This window comes from Aythya fuligula, chromosome 22 (assembly GCF_009819795.1).
Source record: "Aythya fuligula isolate bAytFul2 chromosome 22, bAytFul2.pri, whole genome shotgun sequence".
Lineage (NCBI taxonomy): Eukaryota > Metazoa > Chordata > Aves > Anseriformes > Anatidae > Aythya > Aythya fuligula.
In genome coordinates, this window is record NC_045580.1 from 3583864 (window position 1) to 3604341 (window position 20478).

A 20478-nucleotide genomic window follows, 5' to 3' on the forward strand; every position below is an offset into this window, starting at 1 on the left:
AAGACATGTCAACATTTCAGAGAAAACCTCTCTTTCAAAAACACTTTACAGTATTCAGTTGGCTAGTTCTCTCTCTTTTTTTTTTTCATATACCTCAAATAATATATGGAAGTCTTTCTTTACACAAGAAGATGGTACTCTCAATATCAAAACAAGCAAAAATTCAAAATCCTGCCCTCCCACACCAAAAAAAACCCAAACACAACATCAAAACAAGACCAAAACCTAAGTGCTTCTTATTCCCACAGATTTTGGTTGGGCTTCTTACAGAATACTCCTGGCAATTTTTCCTAACAGTGTTGTGTTTGTTTCCAGTGTGTTTTTCTTGATGAAAAAACAGATGATCTGCCTTTGAGTCTATAAATAATGACTTTCTATTGCATATCTCACCTAATTGGTAGGATTTATTTTTTAACTAATTAATGCAACATTGATTGCAAAATGATTTAAACTTTTTACCGTACAGAGGAGGTGTCGTGTACTGTGGATTCAGAAGAATAATTCTGGATGCCATCAGGTGTTCTGCCTGCTTCAGCACCTTGATGTCTGTGAGAGTAGTATACACTAGTTAATAATTGCAAATAATTCCAGATGTTCCTAGCCATTCCTCTTGTTCCATAAGCTAGCCTTGATTTCTTTTGTTTTATTTCTTTGTGTTTAGTTGAATTCCAGGATTGTGTTACATACCGCTTCATCGAGATAGGGGGTAAATAAATAGCTGTTTGCTTCATAGAGAAGGTGCTGGAAAACGTAAAGACTATGTAATTGATCACAAGTGATAGTTTACCTGCTCCCAATAACTTTTTTTTTTTTTTTTTTTTCGGTCCAAAAAGGAGGAAATTCTGCTGCTTATCAAAGAGCTGCTGATGTTTCAAGAGAATCCCCGGACACGTGCTTAACGCTAAGGATAAAAGAAATTCAGCTCTGAAGATGTATAAAGATTATCTAGGTAAGAATTATATTCTTGCCAGAAAAAGCAATCATCCAGGTAAGTATCCAGATTTATACTTAAATTTCAATAATATCCATTAATTGAGAGGACGCTAATATAGTCCTAGCTGTAAAATGCCTTTTTAATGTAAACTCTTCACGCTGGCTCAGTTTCTAGGATGGTTAGTTGGGAGAAGGATGTTTTCTTTTTAGAAACACATAAAGCCTTCTTCATCTTATACTGTTAACTATTGTCTGAGTTCCACCCCACCTCTTCCCTATTCTTCCCATTTCCAAAGCATTAATGCCCTCCAGGAAATATATGAACATCAAAAAGGAATGATAAGTCACTTGAGTTTCTTATGACAAACTGAGCTTACTCTCAGTCAAGAACTCTAAGAGTTCATCATCTGCCTTATGATGTGTCCCTGGAATCCAGAAAGACTTGGTGATGGACAACGGAGGACTGTTGGTTTGCTGCATCTTTCTTTCCTCTTCAGATCTCATTCTCAGCTTTTCCAGATCTGGATGAAAATCCTTCCCTTTTGTTTCACTGCATATATTCATCAAGTTCTACAAAGAAAGGTAAGGAGGTGTAAAAGTGCCTATGAAATTCATAATGATAATTACAGATTTCTTTATTTTTAACTACTTCTCTGGCATAAATTTAGGCTTTGTGTATTAAAAACTTATGTTCTCTCACACTGTTAGTGGCAAGAAAAGAAATATTAAGAAGCAAATACAGAGACATCCAGCAGGCTTTCACCTTAAGGATCTCATTTTTCAGGCTGTATATGCTTTGCTTAGGGCAGACACTAGTTGCTTAGCTTGCCTTCTGCTGTTAAACTTCTCAGACTGTACAGTGATTAGTACTTTGGACTACATATGGCATTTCTGGGTTCCAGTCCTCAGTCTCTAAATAACTGAAAAAATCAGGAAAAAAAGCAACAAACAAACAAAAACAGCAGCCAAATGATGCCCAGAACAAACACAAAAGCACTGCGGGGTGGAGTGAAGTGGTTATGTGAAGTGATGTGGTCAGGGAGTACATGTACCCTCCTATCATGCTGCTCAGGGTGTGCTGTTGAATCAAACCCCGTGTGCTTCATCCTCCTTTTCAGCTCTCCACACAGCAGGTGATTCTGCAGCTTTGCTCTTTCATCTGGTACTTGCCATATGTGAGATTCTCTGAGGTCCAGATACTTCTCTTGAAGGTCTGCCAGAGACCTTTTTTTCTTTTCTTTTTTTTTTTTTTTTTCCTGATGTTTCTTTTGTTTTTAAGGTAGCTATTTTCTTCTCTTAAGAAGAAAACTGTTAAGCTCTTTCTTCCCTTATGCTTTCACTTGGGAGGATAGCTACTTTTAAAAGCTGTGTTTTTCCTGTCCCTTTCAAGCTTCTTCAAGTTTTGTGTTGCTAATCTCTATATTCAACCAATGTCTTCATAAATCTGTTGTGATTATCATAGTACAGAACATAATCCACACAACTAGCTGCATTCACAGTCTCTTTATCATTATACCATTAATCTTATATATTGTGCATATGATGCAGCCTGTTCAATTGGAAAACTTTTGGGATTTAAGCTTTTCTAACCTGCAGTGGATCAAAGTTACTTGAAATATTCTTCATTCTTTTATTTCCCAGGAAGAGTTTCAGTTGATCCTTCAGCCTTCTAATTTTCTGTTCTCTGAAGTTTTTCAGTTCATTGGTTATGTTGTTAGCTTCATTCAAAAACTACAGATGATACATAAGGGAAAAAAAATAAATAAACACGAAAAAAGACGATAAGATCCTGATATTGTTCTGGAAAGGGTGATACTTGCAGAACAGAGTCCTCTACAGAGTAACAGTAGCAATGCAAATTAGCATTTTCTGAATAAAATCAACAGGTAACATATTTTCAGTTTTACCTTCTCCTGGAGGTAGCCTTTTAGGCTTCTGCCTATTTCCTTAAACTGTGCTTCCCTCAGCTGTAATAATCTTACAGCTTGTATATATTCAAGCACTAACAACGTATACTCGGTGTTGTTCTTCAGCAGATGCAACATGCCCCACAGGTCATCATCGATTGATAACTCCTGAAAGGTAAAATGGTGATGTGAAATATAGTGTGATTCTGATCACATACCGTGCTATTTGGTTATCTTACTTTTTGTACATTTCATTGAGAACAGACAGATTTAAGAGTCAGAGTTTTTGAAAATGATGTCAAAGGCAGTGGAAAATGGATAACAGTATTTTTCAGTCCCATGCACCCTGAATTTTTGTTATTTAAAAATAAATAAATAAACTGTCAAAAGTAAGTTTAAGATCATCAAAGGAGCCTTAAGTAAATTTCTGTTAAGAAATGAATTTGAAGTGTCTGATCTTTAGTAGCTAAACCCATGATATTTTCAATTTCTTCATATACACAACTGTTGCAGATTACAGTATGTTGTTATTATTATTATTATTATTATTTAAATCTGGAGCAAGCTGTCCATTTGCTATAAACAGAAACAATTCCTCAGGAGACATTTATAAACTTTAAAGCTTTGTAACAACACACTGGAGGAGTTCCAAATTCTAAACCGAAGTATCAGGAGAATATTACTTCTACAGCAAGCTGTTCCAGGCCAGTGCCCTCCCTTTGGGACCTCAGTGTAGCCTTCTGGAGCCTGTAGCAATCTTGTAGCATTACGACTGTTTGCCGCAGGTGTCTCTGAGATAGGATGAAATATGCCACCAAATTCCCTAATTCTCCTTCGGTCCCTTGGATCACTTGCATTTCTTTGGCTTGTATCTGTGAAGAAAGCGTTACAAAATGATATAGATTCTGTTACTGGCAGAGTTGTGAAAGTGTGGAAATATTCCAATTCTCAATGCAGGTTTGCAAATAGGAGTCCAGGGAAAAAATAGAGAACTACCCTGAAGAATAATGGAACACATCAAATTAACATGGGACTTTAGAAAGATTCCCAAAGCATGTCCTGCTAGAGCTGGAAAATCCTTTCTTGCATAATGACTTGAATAGTTGTGAACCACATAAAACACTTCTGAACCTAAAATAACCAGAAATTTTACTGAAGCCTCATCCCACCACATACCTCTGTTAGCAAATGAAAATACGAACGCTTCAGCTGATGTACCTTTTCTTCCGTCTGTGTGTGAAGTTCCAGTCTAAATTCTGCCTGCATGTTTCTCAGCACAGCTTCTGACTCTTCCTTTAAACCGACAAGCAAATCCCCTTCCTGATGATGCTTCTGGAGGAAAGCCAGAGCTCTCGCCATTTGCTGTTTCTCTTTACTCTGAGCAACCTCTCGAGCTACTCTTTCACCATTAGTTTTGTAGTCAAAGCTGTTCAGGATCCTTGTCACGCTTTCTGGCCAAGTCAAAATCTGAAGAAGGGAAGTACAGTGCTATGAGCAAATGAATTTTGTGTACAGAAGTGAACTTGCTCTTGCATTGGGGTTGTAGTGGGTACAACTGGTAAGGCTTTGACCGTGGGGATGTCCTGTTTAGGATGTTCCTGTAACTGCACTGTAGGTCAGGGTGGGCAGCTGCAAGCTTACAGGTTTTCTGAATTACCACGAGGCTTTTGCAGGTGAGGGGTGAGGCGTGAAAAGTGTGAACTGCCTCTACCTGAAGGTTGTTGTAGAGATCCAGGACTCTGTACAGACATGCTTGCCTCAGAGCTTCCAGCTTTACTATCTTCACTGCAGAAGCTTGTAGTATTTGAGTTAGAGAGTCTGGAGAAAGCTTGACTTCCTGACAATGTGGTTTCTGTTAAGTGAAAGAGGGAAAAAAAAAAAAAAAGAAAAGAAAAGAAAAAAGGATTTTCTACACCAACAAATAGCACCATAGTTACCAGAACTAGTGAAGCCTGAGAAGCCTGATTTCCTATGGACTTGTGGTGGGAAATGTGGTTCAGTTTGGAGTAGTCTAAGTTCTAAGTTAGTAGTCTAAGTAGATTTAGTTCCTCCAAGTTTATAGGGGCTCCAAGGGAAACTTTATCCGTATAGGTCTTTGCTGGATGAGTGTTTTGGTACCTAGTAAGGCATGAAGTCACACTGCAGTTTTGCCTCAGAGGGGTATGTAAATTCTCTGTTTCTCCTCTGCTTGTCTGTTTGTTTTCATAAAATTTACGGGTGCTTTATTTCCTGAGCCCTTTATGCCCCTGCAAAGTTAGATGAAATCAGACAATGGATCAAGAAGTTTGTCGTTAGCGTAATGTGAGGCAGACATCTGCTCTCAGAACAGATTTATATGGTCTGACTGGAGAATGACTCTGCCATATTAAAACCCATGTGTATAAACAAGGTCATCTCAAAGGTGGAGCTTGCCCACAAGAGAAGCTCTATGCCTAAGTTACCTGACCATCTTTTAAGCTATCTCTCCAGTGTTTTCCTGTCAGACCATAGCATGAAGTCTGTGGTTATGTAGACTCATAAAAGCTAAAAGAGCACCATTGGTGGGCACTGAGACTGCAGAAATGGCAGTGGCCCCTTCTACAATGTGTACAAGTGTAAAGGAGATGTTAGCTCAAAGTATTTTGAGGAAATACTGTTATTATAACAGGGAACTTTTCTACTTTCAAATCCTCAATTGTTGTCTACTAGTGATACTCTCCTAGCAAAGCCCAGGGCGCACTAGAGGAAAACCAGCATGTTGTAATTGTAGATGCATTCAGTGTTATAAAATCCTAAGATACTGGAGGATGGAACAAGGATCATTAAAGCAGCATGAAGAAAAAAAGAAAAACTACATTCATACATGTGAGCAAGGGAAAAACAAACTCAGGCAGGAAACTGGCTTAGAAAGAAAGAGGAAAGAAAAAAGCTTTGTGCTGGTAATGTCACTATTTTTTCCTGTGTAATGATAATTTAAAATTTAGATGACTTAACCTATACTTAAGCAATAAAAATATGTAGTAAAAAAATGTACTGAGGCAGTAAAATATGTAGTGCAATACAAGGAGACCCAAACACTCAAGTTGTACATGTAGCTGCTCTGATAATACAGCCCCCTATGTAATGCCTAAAGCTAATGTGTATGCCTATACCTTCCAGTGAAGGTTGCATTCATCCTTCAAAGCAGTGAAGTGACAATAGTAGGAGTAGCATAAGCAAAATGCATTGAACTTACTTCTTGTTCAGTGAAGTCAGAGTCTGGGATCTGAAAACCAGCACCACAAATTGACAACTGGTCTGGAATTTCTTCCAGAAAATGTAAGGTCTGATGGGGTGCTGTTAAACGGGAGCTGAGGCCAGAATGTTTGATTTCTTCCCGATGCTTCTGATAGAGGACTTGTTCAGTACGGTGGTGGTGTTCTGACAGTTCTTTCAGGAGTGAGTCCTTGGCGATGACTGCTTCTGTTCTTCTACTGGTCTTTCCCTGAAAACATAGACAGCCCAACTGCAACATCTTCATGATCAGGAGCATCAGAGGGATGAGAAATGAGTCACACTGAGCTTTAAAAATAGCCAGAAACCAGATCTTCAAGTTCATTTAAGTAACGTAAGTAGACTGATTTACTGTAGGATTATGTACCCACAAGTTACTGAAAATAAAGCCACTGATTCTTGTGCCTTAACATTGAGAAGGGAGCATAATTTTGTTTTTGTTCTGCTTTGCAGTAGTCAGAACAGAAGATTCCTTTAACAAACTCCTTTTTGCTTTTATTTACTTTTCTGAAGTGATGTGGGATAATTGAAAGGAATTCAAAAAGAAAACAGAAAACTTTATTTTCTTGTGTATCAGCTGAGCCCTCTAAGTTGATACGGTACCAACCTTACCCCATTTCCTTTATGGTATTCATCTTCCTTAGTCTTGGATGATTCATAAAAAAATGCACTTATTTCTTCCATCATTAAAGACAGTTCCAGGTGTAACAGTTCAGAAGCGTGCTTCTCCAATAGAAACCTGTGACCAGACATGCATGGAACAGGACTGAAGATTCCTACTTTGTATACTGTGTATACTTCCTCATTACTACGTGGCACTTGTCATGGTTGTGTGTATATTGCCTGAGAACAAACAGTGGGCTGTAACAGGTACCTTATGTTGAGCCACCCATAAAACCCAAATGTAAGCCTTTTGAGGGCAGGGGAAATACCTCTAAGCTCATGTAGAATATATATTTTATAAGTAATAATACAGAGGCAATTAAACGAGGCACAATAACCATTCTATGATTTTATGAATAAGGTTCTCTTACTTTGTCTGGATTTCTTGTTGTACAAGGCTGATCTTTTGTGAATGTGAAGTGGGCAGAAGAGCTGATACTGTGGAAGCCGAAGCAGTTTCCTGACTTGCTTCAGTCCTTAATGCCTCTGAATGAGCAGCAGATGCTTTTAAAGTACTTCTTGATGAGTACCCTGTAGAAGAAATCAGGGAATATATTTACTGCTGAACCATTATTTTTGGAGTATGGTTAAGCCCTCTTGCACCGTTAGAATTTTTTCCCTTTAATTCTACAGTATGCAGTAGTAAAAGTAGCAGTGTTCCTGGCTGGAAGGAAACCAAATGGCCTTTCAGAAGGTCACTCATCAGTCCATTCTAGTTACATTTCTGCAAAAGAGCATTTTACCAAAATAGATACATTTATCAAAAGTGTAGCTTATCAATAATTCCTATACGGTTGTCTTGAATTGGACACAAGAATCCTGAAAGTCTGTATTGCTTATTGAGAAAGGAAACTGCTTATATCACATACTTCCAATTAACTGTATGGTAATTTGCATACCGATATCTCTTCAGCAGCTGAACAACTTGCATTTTATATCTCCATTTGCTCACACTTAGCAGGTAGACCTAAAAGCCTCGTCACAATGTAATTGAAAATTTGCATGTTCGCAGCAGGGGAAGTAAAATCTTTGCTATTGATTTCTAGGTTTTGAACCATGTTTTCAGATGTCAAACTGAGGTTAGGTTTTCTGACCTGCAGGAGTTGCTGGACTAAAAACATGGAGCCAACTCAGGTTCATGAACACAATGAATTTTTTTGATTTCCAAAGATTAAATCATCTTAATTAGGTTTTCCAGGTAAGCCAGCTGTGCTCCAATGCATAAAAAATGTACAAAATCAGATAGTACCACCATTTTCTCAGTCTTCCCTTTTAATGTTAACTGACTTTCAGCTTATAACAAGTTAGTCTAATGAAATCACTTTTATTCTTATGGGAACTCTATACGTGGGCAGAAAGAGATGGATTGTTTTGCAACATATGCATTAACTTTTGTGAGGCCTGGAAAGAGAACCTTTAAGCTTTGATTTCAGGCCTGATCCCACCTGGCAGCAAGTGTACACAGATGATAAAGGGTTTAAGTCCCAGGAGATTTTTAGTACTTACAACATGGAGCTGAAGTCTGGTTTCCAGCTGTCAGATGGTAATATCTCTTCTAGGATTTCAAAGTTGAAAGGTTCCAATATGTCTTTAAAGGTCAGAGTAAAACAAGATAACTGAGAATACCAATACTTCCCCTCTTACCGGGTGTCTCAGGTGATGCACTGCTTCTGCTATCTTCTTCCAGCATCTGAACCACAGACTTGAGCAGAGGGATCAGATTTTGATGGATGTCCTTGCATGGACTGTATGAGATCCTACTACTGCCATAAAATCTGGTTGTCTCATAGTTTTCAAAGCATTGTTGTGAACCAGAGAAAAGCACCTGAAATAGCACGAAGCAGACAAAAGACAATACACACAACTTGTGTTTCATGTCTGTCAAAAAGCCCATAGGAAAAGCATCCCGGTGATCTTTGCCTTCTCATGAAAACCTTACACAGTTGGTTTGTAGCCATCCTATGCAAACTGGTGACCCAGTAAGATGCTACCGCAAGCTTGTCTCAGCAGTTCAAAAGCCTTTTGCAATGGTTATGGTCCCACAGCACCCAACTCTGATTTTTCTGCATCCTTCAAGCTGATCTGAATGTTGTAAGACAAATGATTTGAACTGCGTTACTTGTATTTAATGTCCTCTGTTTCTCTGGAATCCATTTGTAAGTGCTGTACATCTGATAAAATGTTTTCTGTTCAACATTGTGGTCTAATAATCCTGCCTCATTTAGACTAATAAGCTGAAATTCAGTTAATAGTTAATGTCTCATGGGAATGGAAGAGCAGAAGAGGAAGACAGAGATAGCTCCAAGGGAGCTTTAAAGGAAGGACTCTGAAGAAAAAGGAAGAAGATTAGAAAAATGTGTTAATTTGAAGCTATTTTTATGCAAGTAGTCCAAAATAGAATACAGAAGCCAACTGATATAAGTATCAGGTCCTGAGTCTATTGAATTGATGGAAAGATGATCATGTCAAGAGGATTCAGGCCTACAGTACTTTAGACATTATAGGGGATGGGATTTGAAATGTCCCTTGAACACAGAGGCAATTATGATCCTTTGCACTCAAGCATTTTTGAAAATCACTTTTGCATCCTTGGGGGAAAAAAAATCACAGTAATTATGGAGTGTCCAATCTCTTGCTTCTTCCCTAGGAAGGAAAGAGCTTCAGGTGTCCAGGTGTTTAAAATCTTCATGAAAATAGAGAAGCTGAGAACTTTTTTCTAACCCTGCCGTGGGAAAAACTGCCTTTGAAATTAAATTTTATTTACCTTTAAATGTACTTTATAAATGAAATTCTCATTTAAGTTTTTGGTTATTTTACAGGACTCTGATTTCTTGTGGAAGTGTTCTCGAGGATTATTCTCAGAATGTGGCAACTGTTCGTGCTTTTGTTAGAAAGTAAGTAACTTGACCAATTTTTTTGTGCCTGAGGGTGAAGTCAGTACCTTTGCCTGCTGGATCTGGATATTTGACACATCCCTCAAAAAATCCAGTTTGGTGTATGCAGTGTCCACACCAGCTTGTTGTTTCAGTATGCATTCCTGAAACTCAGAGGCTAGGGCAAATATGACCTGGAAGAAATGATACAAGATATAAGGGTACTTCAAGTCCCACCTTTCATTTTCATTCTTAGACATAATATGGCAGGTCACTAGCTACAAAGCTGGTGTGACTGTATAATGGTTATAGAGCACTGGAATATGGGTATACGGTAAAGAACAGACGAACAGTCATGAAAACTGCAAATGATGTAAAGAAGGGCCAAAAAAAAAAAAAAAAAAGGCAGTGATCTCACCTGTCTGAACATCAGGTTTGTTGCTGCCTCAGTACTTGACACATGGCTCCTTTGCTTCTCTCTCTCAGTCATCTGCATGAACATTCGTTTTTCTTCTAGTTGCATCTTTTTAATGAAGTGCATCAAGTTTTCCATTGCCTTTCTGATCTCTGACAGAACCTGTATTTCCTGGTCCTTTTCATCTCTGTCAGCTGTAGACAGCAAATATTAGCAGTAGTACCCATCTGATAATCTAGTGGAAATTCACAGAGCAAATCTGAAATGAAACGCCTTCTAAATGTACTTCACCACATCTGTGTTCTTTATCTTTTAGAACAGCCCCGTTAACCAGATCCTACCTCTCTATCGTCTTGCTTCAGGAGGACATGAGGAGTTTCTAAGGTTTAAGCTAACCTGTTGGAGGGAGCAAGCATCACAGAAAATGATGCACAACCCTGCTTCCCTCTCTTCTGTTTGTAGTTAACCTTTTGTACCTTTGAATAGTAAGGGCAGTTCAGTGCCCAGCTGGCTGCTGAAATATTTTGAAGCTCTTCTCTCAGCTTCCTGCAGAGAGGATCCTTCAAGAAAATGGCACATTTCCTCAATGTCATTCATTTCCTCTTTGTATTTTATCTGTAAGAAATGGAGGAGTGTTTCAGATAATGCTGCAAACTTGTGTGATGGTGACTTCTTGTGTTGCTCTTCCTCTGACAGATGAGAGCAAGAGGTTGTCTAATTTGGCTGTAGCTTTTTCCTAGCCTTTTAATTATTATTATTATTTTTTTTTTTTTTTTTTTGCATAGAAATTGATTGCAATTCCCCCATTTCTGATACTACTATGAATTGTGTTGTCCTTGGATGTATAGGCACATTCTGAGTTGGAACTGGTGGTTATTCTGTTATGAGACTAGACACCTGTTAAGGTGGGAAAGGCTGCAGTGAAATAGTAACACATCAGTTCACATTATAAGATTGCGCTTTACTGGAGAGCGAAGTCAGACCAGCACCATCCTGGGTGCAGCATCAAATATCTCTTCATTTGATACATGTGGGCAAGACTTTTTAAAGAATTTTACTAAAGCCGGTTGCAAAAGGAATGCACCATACCTTCTGGGCCTTTCCCTCTTTTGCATCATGAATGATGTGAAGAAATAGAGAGCTCAGTTCTTTAAGAAGCCATTCTTCCTTTTTTATTCTTCCATGCCAGTATTTTTGCCTTGAATTTATTTCCTTTTCTAGAAGGTCCAGCTGAAAGGCAATGATAGAAATAATAGCTCAGATTTTGCAGGAAGGTGAAGGTAGATTATAAACTCCATTGAAGCTAGTGATGAAATCTCCATTCAGTGCTTTCAACAACAGAATATGTATCCAACTTGGTTGCCATGGGGGGTGAGTGCTTTGCAGTGCTAGGTCTGTGCATAATTCATGTTCAAAGTTATAATACAATGTGTACTTCGGGATAGGATATAAAAGAGAAGGTACAAAAAGCAGCAGCAGAAGATAGAGATGGAAGGGAGAGAAAAAGGGATAATGACAAAAGGAGATAAGTGAAATGACATACATATATTTCAGTTCATCTTGTACTGAAAGAAAATATTATTTGTGGGGCATAGGAAGACGTGAAATTGCCTCACAGTAGTGGAAAAACATACATGTATCAGCAAAAAGTTTCCCAAGGCTATCAGACCTGGTTTTCTGAAGCAGTAATTACCAGATCTGGATCTGCAGCTCTTCTTGGTAAAGCTCTGAAGGACTGGACAACAGGAATTACATTGTGTGTCCAGGGGTGGGTTTGAGCACCTATAACAGGTCCAAATTCACCTGTAACTGGACTTATGGCTCTGGCACCAATTGTGATAGGGACAAGGCCTGTGGACAAAGAAAAATTAAATATAATCCTTAGAATTTACATCATGATTAAAACTGTTCCAGTAGCATATCTAGTCACCAGCTTTTTTTCCCATTAAACTTAAAATAATAATAATAATGATTTCCAGTTTCCTAATGAAAACTGAGTTTTCCTGAGTTGTAAATGCTATTTACCAAATGCAGGAGAGTAGGACCAAGGACCTTCCCTTTGAGACAATGTCTATTTACAGCTCACTCACTGAAAAGAACTTCTGAGTAGTTCTCTTGAAGAGTACGGTAGAGTTTTGAATGGCTGAAAGGCACAGTGTGATTTCATCTCAGTCCTAGCTCTCCTTCACCGTTTTTATAGTTTTGCTTGTTTTGAATATAAACACCATGTAAATTGATATTTTCCATTCAGTGTTGATGCAGTAACTAATCTGCATTGGTAGGGTGATTTCCTGGGTCTGAAAATAATGTGAATATTGGTGGGGATAGAGCTGTCCCTGCCTCTTTATTGTTTACATTATCAAATTGAATTTCCTGCCTTACCTTTTCCATTTCCATCTTCCATGGTTCCTGCAAGTGGGGAAGGCTGTCTCGTGTTCCTGTCACAGTCTATTCCCAGAATTGGCACCATCAGACTGGACCCACCAGGATCTGGGATTTTCATCCCGAACACTGCAGGGATCCACATCTCTGTGTTGGGGTATTTGACCATACCTAGGTTGCACAAAGAAACAAACAAACAAAACAAAACAAAAATGATATTTTGTGATGAAAAGAGGCTGGCAAATGCTGGGTGAATGCTCTTATTTCTGCTACAGCTTCCAACTAATACCTGGTTGAGTTCAACATAGGATTTGCTTAGGAGTGGCTATTTTGACCAAAAGCTTCCTAAGTTGTAACCTGCTATTTTTTTTGCCAAATCCTGTGATGGAATTGGGTTCATTGCTGCAGCTATGAATGTAATGACAGCCCTTTACTCTTTAAAATGGACTGTTTTATACCTACCCAGATTACCACCATTACTCTTGAGGTTTGAAGCTATTTCTTGTTTTTTCTTGAGGCTTTGCAAGCAATACATTGCATGATATAACCTAGTGGTGGAAGACTTCTTCATATCTTCTACCGAAGCCTTTAGTGCTGCCAATCTGTCCGCTGCTAGACGGGTATCTTCCAAAACTGATGCCCTAAACAGCTTTAGGGCATTCACCACATGGGTTTGTGATTGCAGGCAGCCAGCTTCCAGCACCGCTTGGTAACTGCCACCGTGGGGCAGCACCTTGCCTCGCAGGAGATGAGCTCCATGTACCCGAGCAGTTTTCCCACTGAGGGGTTCGGTGAAGTAATCCCCAAGAAGCATTAGGTTTCCAGAAGGATCCACCAGCCCACCTACAGGTATAGCTTCTCCTGCAGTCAATAAATGGGAAATAAGAGTCAGAATATCACCAGACAGCTGCTCATTATGCTCGGGTCCTTCCCATAAAGAAGGCACAATGATCAAAGGCACGTTGGAAGCAGAAATCGGTCTAATGAGACACGTGAAAATAAAACACAAACATTTATGATGCTGGTTGTAAAATGAGTTTGGCTTACAAAATGCTTTTAAATGAAGTCTCCTAGTTTCTACTTCAGAAGATTAAGGCTCCCAATTCTTTTTTCTGGGTGTTATGTATCTTTGAAAGCAAATTATAAAGAATGTAAGTATGTGAAAATGCTTTCTGAAAATCTAGAACTTCACCCCCACCCAATAATGTATTTCTTGCTGCTTTTTTTTTTTTTTTTTTTTTTTTTTTAATTTTAATAGAGCAATTGGACCATCTTCAAAAGTCAAATCAACTTCAGTCATTTGTGTCATAGCTATATTCATTAATGAAGCACCTCAGATGTCTCTTATGGTTTCATTAGATAGTTTTATTGACTGTTAAAGTGATAAATTGTAAAGTAAAGTTACAGAAAAGTGAAGGAGTTCTGTCAGTAAAAGCTAAGTTGGGCAGTTGGCTCGACCAGACAAGGCAAAGGTAGAAGGTGAAAGAGAAGGCTTTAGGCTTGTTCTGCTCTGTGCCTATAGTCAGGGTGTTAGGGGCAGGTAAAATGAACAGCGTATCCCACATTTACCGGTTCATGAAGCATTCACCTACCAGTGCTGCTGTCCAAACCGACTCCGAGTATTGGAACAATCTTGCCTCCTTCTGGCTCAGTCATAGGCCCCCCAATCTCCAGGGGTGTCAACATGCCGGTGATGGGGTTGAGGTACGTCCCTCCGACACTCAGCTTTTGCCCGGTGTGAGGATGGATCGTAACCCCCAGCACGGGTACTTCTATTTCTGTCGCTGGATCTAGCATGAGTCCTCCCAGGGCAAACACTTTTTCAGGACACAGGACTGGAAGTTTTGTCTTCACGGGGAGGCCAGTGTCAGGACAAACTGGGTAAGGAACGTAGGGAAATATGGGCACTTCAGGCCTGTGACGCTCACCTGCAGGTAGAACCAGAAGAAATTTAACGTGGTTATGTGCACTAATGCCGATGGCAGGGAGGCATGGGAGCTCAGAATGAAGGCCATGGAGCTTTCAGAGAGTGCTCGTACTAAAGGCTTGTCATCTTCAGGTCCAGAATTGAATGAATGACTGTAAGTCCTCTGTTCTAGTTGTATGGTTAGGTTTTTAACTTCATTCTCGCTTTGCCTTTCCCTTAGAATGACAACCTTCTTGGCATATTTTTTTTAATTTTATTTTTTTTTTAAATTTTTTTTTTATTATTTTTTTTTATTATTTTTTATAATTTAATGGGCAGATGGGCAGAAATAGGTCAGAAGAAAAAGGAATTTTTCTAATACTTCTTATTCACAGTAAGTCTCGGATTTAGCTAAAGAGAAGTATCTTCTAGTGCCCATGCTAATGAGAAGCTTTCTCAGATTTCCTTTAGTTTTATTTTTTTTTTGTTAAGTTTAAAAATACATATAAGTAGGTGTTGGGTTTTTTTCTTTTACACCAGTGACCTTACCTGAAGAAGAATCAACAGTACAGACCAGCCTAGACCTGATGGGATCATAGCCGACGTTCCCAGTTACGTGAAGTACCTTTCCAGTCTCTGGATGCAGGAAATGATTGCTCGGTACTGGCCCGGAGCTCTGGCTGGTCAGCAGCACGGTGCTCTGCGGGTTGGGAATTAGCAGTCCAGTGACAGGATCCACAGAGACAACCTCAGGTGCTCGGGCAGTGCCATTTGAGTCTAAAAGCAGTAGGGGGAAAAAAGCAGCAGCCTGTAATCCTTGCAGAAATCCACTTACCCACGAGGATCACAGAGAAGGGTTGTGAGTTTATCAGAAATCATATTTGAGGGCAGAGCTGGGGTGAGAATAAAGAAACTGATCTTTCTACTGCCTTTTACAGATGTTGTCCATGGGACACATGGGGACTTGCGTCTCTCTGTACCATGTCTGCATAAGTTTCATAACAGTAAAGAGAATGATGTTTCATGAATGTGTTTTCAGGATTTTATATCTTATTGCCTTAGTCTACAGCATTCATTTAAACATGCAAAGTCTTTTTTTTTCCCTGTTCCTTATAGAAGGGTGAAAGATGCCTGTCAGTGCTAGGGCACCTCTTACATTTTATTGTCTCAAAACACATGCAGCAATATTATAAAGGAGACAAACACATAAGAAAAACTTTAACTCATTGAGACTCAGCTACAGACTATTCACTCCCTTGTTGTGTTGCTAGGGGATGGTTAGTAAGTACCTGAAGATCTTGATGAGCTTTGACATTCTTTTTGAGAAAAAACGTAGAAAAAAAGTTTACTGATGACTACGCTTTTGTTAGCAGTTCCTCTATTTATGAGTTGTTGCTGGGATCTCAATGAGGACTTCTTTTTTTAAGTGCATTCTTTCTTCACTTTGCTATTGGTTCTTTTGTGACCTATTTACAAAAGCATCAATAGCAGCATACCTGCTCGTGCCTGCCTATACGTCCTTACATGCTAACATCATTTTGAAATGAATTTCTAGAGGTTGTAGTTACCCACGAGTTCCTGCTTGGTAAGGATCTTGGTTTTAGCTTTGTTCAGAAGCTGAGCTCCTGTTCCTTCACCCAGCACTCCCCATGCTTTGAGGCGGTGACTCTCTGTTATTATCATGCTTGACATCCTGCTGCTTGCAGCATCTATGTGGGCTAACAGGCTGGAATTCAAGAGATAAAGATGGTTACTTGCCATCTGAAGATAAGGTAAAATAATTTCAAGGGAGCAGTGTAAGAAGAACTTTGAAGGACATATAAATGATCTCTGCACTTTGGCAAATAGAGAGCTTGATGAGTATTTGCTTTGGCTACTGCAGTAAAAAATGCCACTTTCTCTTTTCTCTGTTTTCTTGTTAATCACTCAATTCTGATTCTGACCTCTGTAAGACCTGCCAGAACATGGATGGTACACCATCTCTAGCTGGCATGACATCCCAGAGACAAATCATTTGGTAGCAGAAGAAAACAACCTCAAAATACACTTGTCCCCTATTTTCTGATGGGAGTGTCTTCAATTTACAGCTGTTTGAGATTTTCTAGCCTTCCTTTACAGAAATATGAATATTATGAACTGCATTGTCTGATCTTCTGCATGAAGAATCAACTTTCACCTTCTGGATACAAGTGCTGCCAAACACAAGCCACCCAATCGCTTGCCACAATGCTTTCTAGCTAGCAAATGGAAAGTTGCAGCAGAGTTTTTCAGCATGTTTATTACCTTGTACAGTCTAGCTGAGACGACATTGTTTGGCTTCCTCTACAAGCCACCTCATTTGTCAGCATCTCTGCTAGTCTCACTGCCTCTCGCAGCGCAGAATTGAACGTGACATAATGCTCTTCCTGACATTTCAGGTCATGCTGCAGTAAGTGCATCTGTTTGTTCATACTTTCCTCGTATTCAGCAGCCAGCTGTTTCCTCTGCTGTATCTGTTCTTCTGCCTAAGTGGGATATAAGATCCAAATGTCATCTTTTGTTTTATCTAAATATAAACAGAAATTGCAACTTTTTCTCCCTTTATTAAAAATGACAAAGATTTGAAATAAAATAAAATCTTGATCTGTTTATTTGAATTTGAGCATGCATGTGCTGATAACTCTAATATGCTGAGTTGCAGTTACCTAGGTTGTAAGTAATAAGCATGTTTCCAGCTCTGATTAAGCTAGTAATTCAGGATATCCTTTTAACAAGTGCTGCAGAACTTCTACCAGGTCATTAAGGAAAAAAATATATACATATTTTCAACTCCTTACTGTGTAGAGTACACATTTTTCCAAGGGAAACAAGTGTATTTTTGTTTATAAGACATGAAATCATTTCATCCTTAGAACTTTTGTAAGAATGTAAACAAATCCAATTCTGAAGTGGAAAAAAGTTGTAACGTGCTTATACAAACCTGTGCTGTTTTGAAAGCAGAAACCTCTGCTACTGAAGCAGAGAGACAAAGGCTCCCAAACAAAGAGCTGGGACATATAGATCCATCAGGCAGATCAAGAAAAGAAAAAAAGTGAGTAATCTTTCAAAGAGATATTCGTGTTAGCATGAAGCAACAGCAGCAACTTCAAATGCTTTAAGGGTGCGTTGTAGCCTGTTGTTCACAGAGGAATGTTGTTGAGATACAACATATTTACAGTTCCAAAAGTGATGTTCTAAATGATTGTGGCCAAAACTGTGAAAGGAGACTACCATGGATGTCATTTGTTATTCCGTGTGTAAATAATGCTGAACTGAGCCTTACCTGCTGTTTTGCTTTCATGTAATTCTCTGTCACTGTGCTCTCATAAGACTCCATCTCTTCAGGGATACCTAGCGTCATTATCCAAATGTTTTTCAGTGAAGATATTTCATTCGTAAGCTTGCGATACATCATTTTCACCTTAGGCAAAGAAAAAAAAGTAGGACTGTAAGATATGGTTTGAAGACAGTGAATTTTCTGTACATGCCTCTTCATGTAATGAGTTTTCAATACAAAACACATTCATGCTAGGTTTCCTGGATTGTGGTACAATGATCTCTTCATGCAACCTGTCTGCTAACCATGCTGTAATGCCAGCTCCCTCTGCTGTTCTTTAAACCACAAATGCAGTCAGATGAGTGGTACAGATAGATTCGTCATAGTTATTCCGTGGCTGTGAAATGTTATCCCATTGATATCAGCTGTGAGATTATTATAACATTCAAATGAGTGAGACTCCATATCTGTGTAACTGCAAATTCATTTATGTTTAGTTCTCCTTAATTTAATCTGCAGTTCTGAAATATTTGACCAGGTAATCTATATTATTTTCATTTTACAGGTGAAAAATAGAAGCTGGGAGATGAAGTCACTTTCTGAAAACGGTATCAGTGCAGAGCAGAACCATAAGGAAACCAAAATGTTTGCTTTAAGGTCAGTACTCCTCACACTATGTTATAAGGTATAAACAACACTATTAAGAATATGGGTACATACATGTATTTTCATGTTCTGAAAATACTAAAGTTGAAATAAAGTACACGCTTAACAGCCAAAGGCTAATGAAATAATGGAACAGGCAAAGTTATGTGTTCTAGGCTTTTACCTCTTCTTTGAAATGCCCCAGTTTGGCTGTGACTGACTGTGACTGTCTCAGCAAAAGTTCGAAGAATACATTGGTATTAAAGGACTCGAGGTCTATCTCTTCTTCAGGTTCCCAAATATCACTCTTTTTAAGGAAGCAGGCTGAAATGTGAATACTCATTTATTAATATTTTTACTTACAACTGTTTTTTGAATAAAGAATACATGCAGGTCACTATATCTGGGGCCCGCTGCACATTGTTAGACATGGGATCATGGCTCCATTATATGCAAGTAACCAGGTAGACCCGCTGTTGTTTAACATTTTTGTTTTCTGACCTGTTCCATCAGTGCTGCAAGAGTCAGCATCCGTACTACCTTTGTTCTGCAGCCAGGGGTGACACTTTTTGATGGGAAAGACTGTTGATATGTTGGAAGAATATCTGTCTAGATTATACTTCAGCTGCTGCCTTCGAAATGGAGGACAGGCAGTGCCTTTCTGTGACCAGCTAAGCCCCTGACAAAAAAGCTGCAAAACACAAGAAAATTGAAGAAGTAAGTTCCTTGTCTTATTTTGACATGTTCTATTATGTGATTCACATGTTAGTCACTCAACAAGTAGGATGCATCATCACCTGTTAGGCAAAGACCCTGAGGATCTGTTTTCTATGTACATCATTAGAGTGGTCTGTTCTAAGACAGAATTATTAATCTTAGCAGATGAGGCTGAAACCAAGGGGAAGGAAGTATAGTTATCTGTTGTTTGGATCTGCTGGAGGAATAAATCACATTTTGCTATCATTACTTCAGTAGTCTGGTTGCAGAAAAAGCCTGCTGATTTCAGGACATACTAAAAATGTAAAAGAATGGCTGTTTGGGGGATTTGCAGTCTGAAGGACCATTTCATTTGTTTATTGTGAAATAGCACATCTCATCTCAGAAATGTTGTGGCCTTGGGGACTTTTGTCTGAATAAGTAGAGAAAAACAGAAAGCCACCTGAATGACAACTGAATAAACTCATTAATGATGGACAGTTCTTTGGGTGAGGTTTGTTGTGTGAAGTCTTGTAATATTCTTTTAAGAAGGTTTTTTTTTTGGTATCTACTACTTACTGTCAGTGCCACACAGGTAATAAGCAATGTGAGAAGTCCTGTGATTACTCCAAAAACTGCTGTCCAGTCAGGTTTCAGTAGGAGGTCTTGTTTTTTTTGCAATGCCCACCTGTACAGCGTATCTGGGAGTTGTGGGGAAGAATGGCCCCTCTTCGTAACACTGTCCTCCAAGTGGCATGACCCTGATGTACTTAATGAAACGAGCATAAATAGAAATGCCATGTCAGTGCAAATGATTCAAATGTGCATGCTGATTTAAATCTGAGGTGTTATTTTGGTTCTTACACCAAGTTTAAGCTGTGCAGCTGTTGCACCATTTTGCAGTTACACACGTAATGCCCATGCATGCAAACTCACATGCTCAGTGTCATGCTCACCTGTGCAGTATGATGTGCAAAAATGAAAAATCCTCATTCATATTTTTAATATTTCCTTTGATTCCAAGCCATCAAATGGATCATGAAATGCTTTGCTAAGAGGGACATTATAAATGCAAATAGAGGATTCCTTGATACAAACCATTTTTTTGTGCTGATTGCTGCTCAGTTGTAACACATAGGTACCAGGGTGCTGGAACTGGAAGAGGAAGAAGAGGATTTTTGCGGAGGCCTCTCTCATTTCCTCTGCGAGCCTTCGAAAATCCCCCCAGTCAAATTCAGCATTCGTGTTGTACAGGTTATTTCTAGGAGAAAAAGTACAAAAGTCCATTCTTGTCACTAGGTTTTGTGTGTCTGTGTAGACTTATACCTACAGCAGAGCTTTGGCAAGGCATAGTTGCCACTTAGGGTTCATCTATGTCATTAAATAACTGAGGCTCAGCACGAATTTAGGCGCTGGACCTCTAATTGTCCACACAGCGGCACTGTTAATTCAGCCCTACTTTGGTTTGGGCTGCTCGAGCCAGTTCTCTATGTGATGTAGCAGGAATTAAC

General features: G+C 39.0%; 1 protein-coding gene across 1 annotated transcript; it reads right to left on the reverse strand.

Moving 5' to 3' along the window:
- Positions 1–415: 415 nt before the first annotated feature.
- On the reverse strand, positions 416–19591 carry LOC116497793. Its single transcript, XM_032201727.1, has 24 exons — positions 19547–19591; positions 18773–18962; positions 18456–18595; positions 17633–17770; positions 16615–16835; positions 15900–16057; positions 14881–15108; positions 14018–14353; positions 12426–12596; positions 11737–11894; positions 10520–10658; positions 10047–10237; positions 9697–9822; positions 8400–8580; positions 7127–7286; positions 6705–6831; positions 6055–6303; positions 4552–4692; positions 4017–4307; positions 3524–3712; positions 2841–3008; positions 2524–2664; positions 1311–1503; positions 416–546 (listed from the first exon to the last, which is right to left on the reverse strand). Exons 4-24 carry the CDS (start codon positions 17762–17764, stop codon positions 416–418), a joined length of 3831 nt encoding a protein of 1276 aa, XP_032057618.1. The 5' UTR covers positions 17765–17770; positions 18456–18595; positions 18773–18962; positions 19547–19591.
- Positions 19592–20478: the final 887 nt, after the last annotated feature.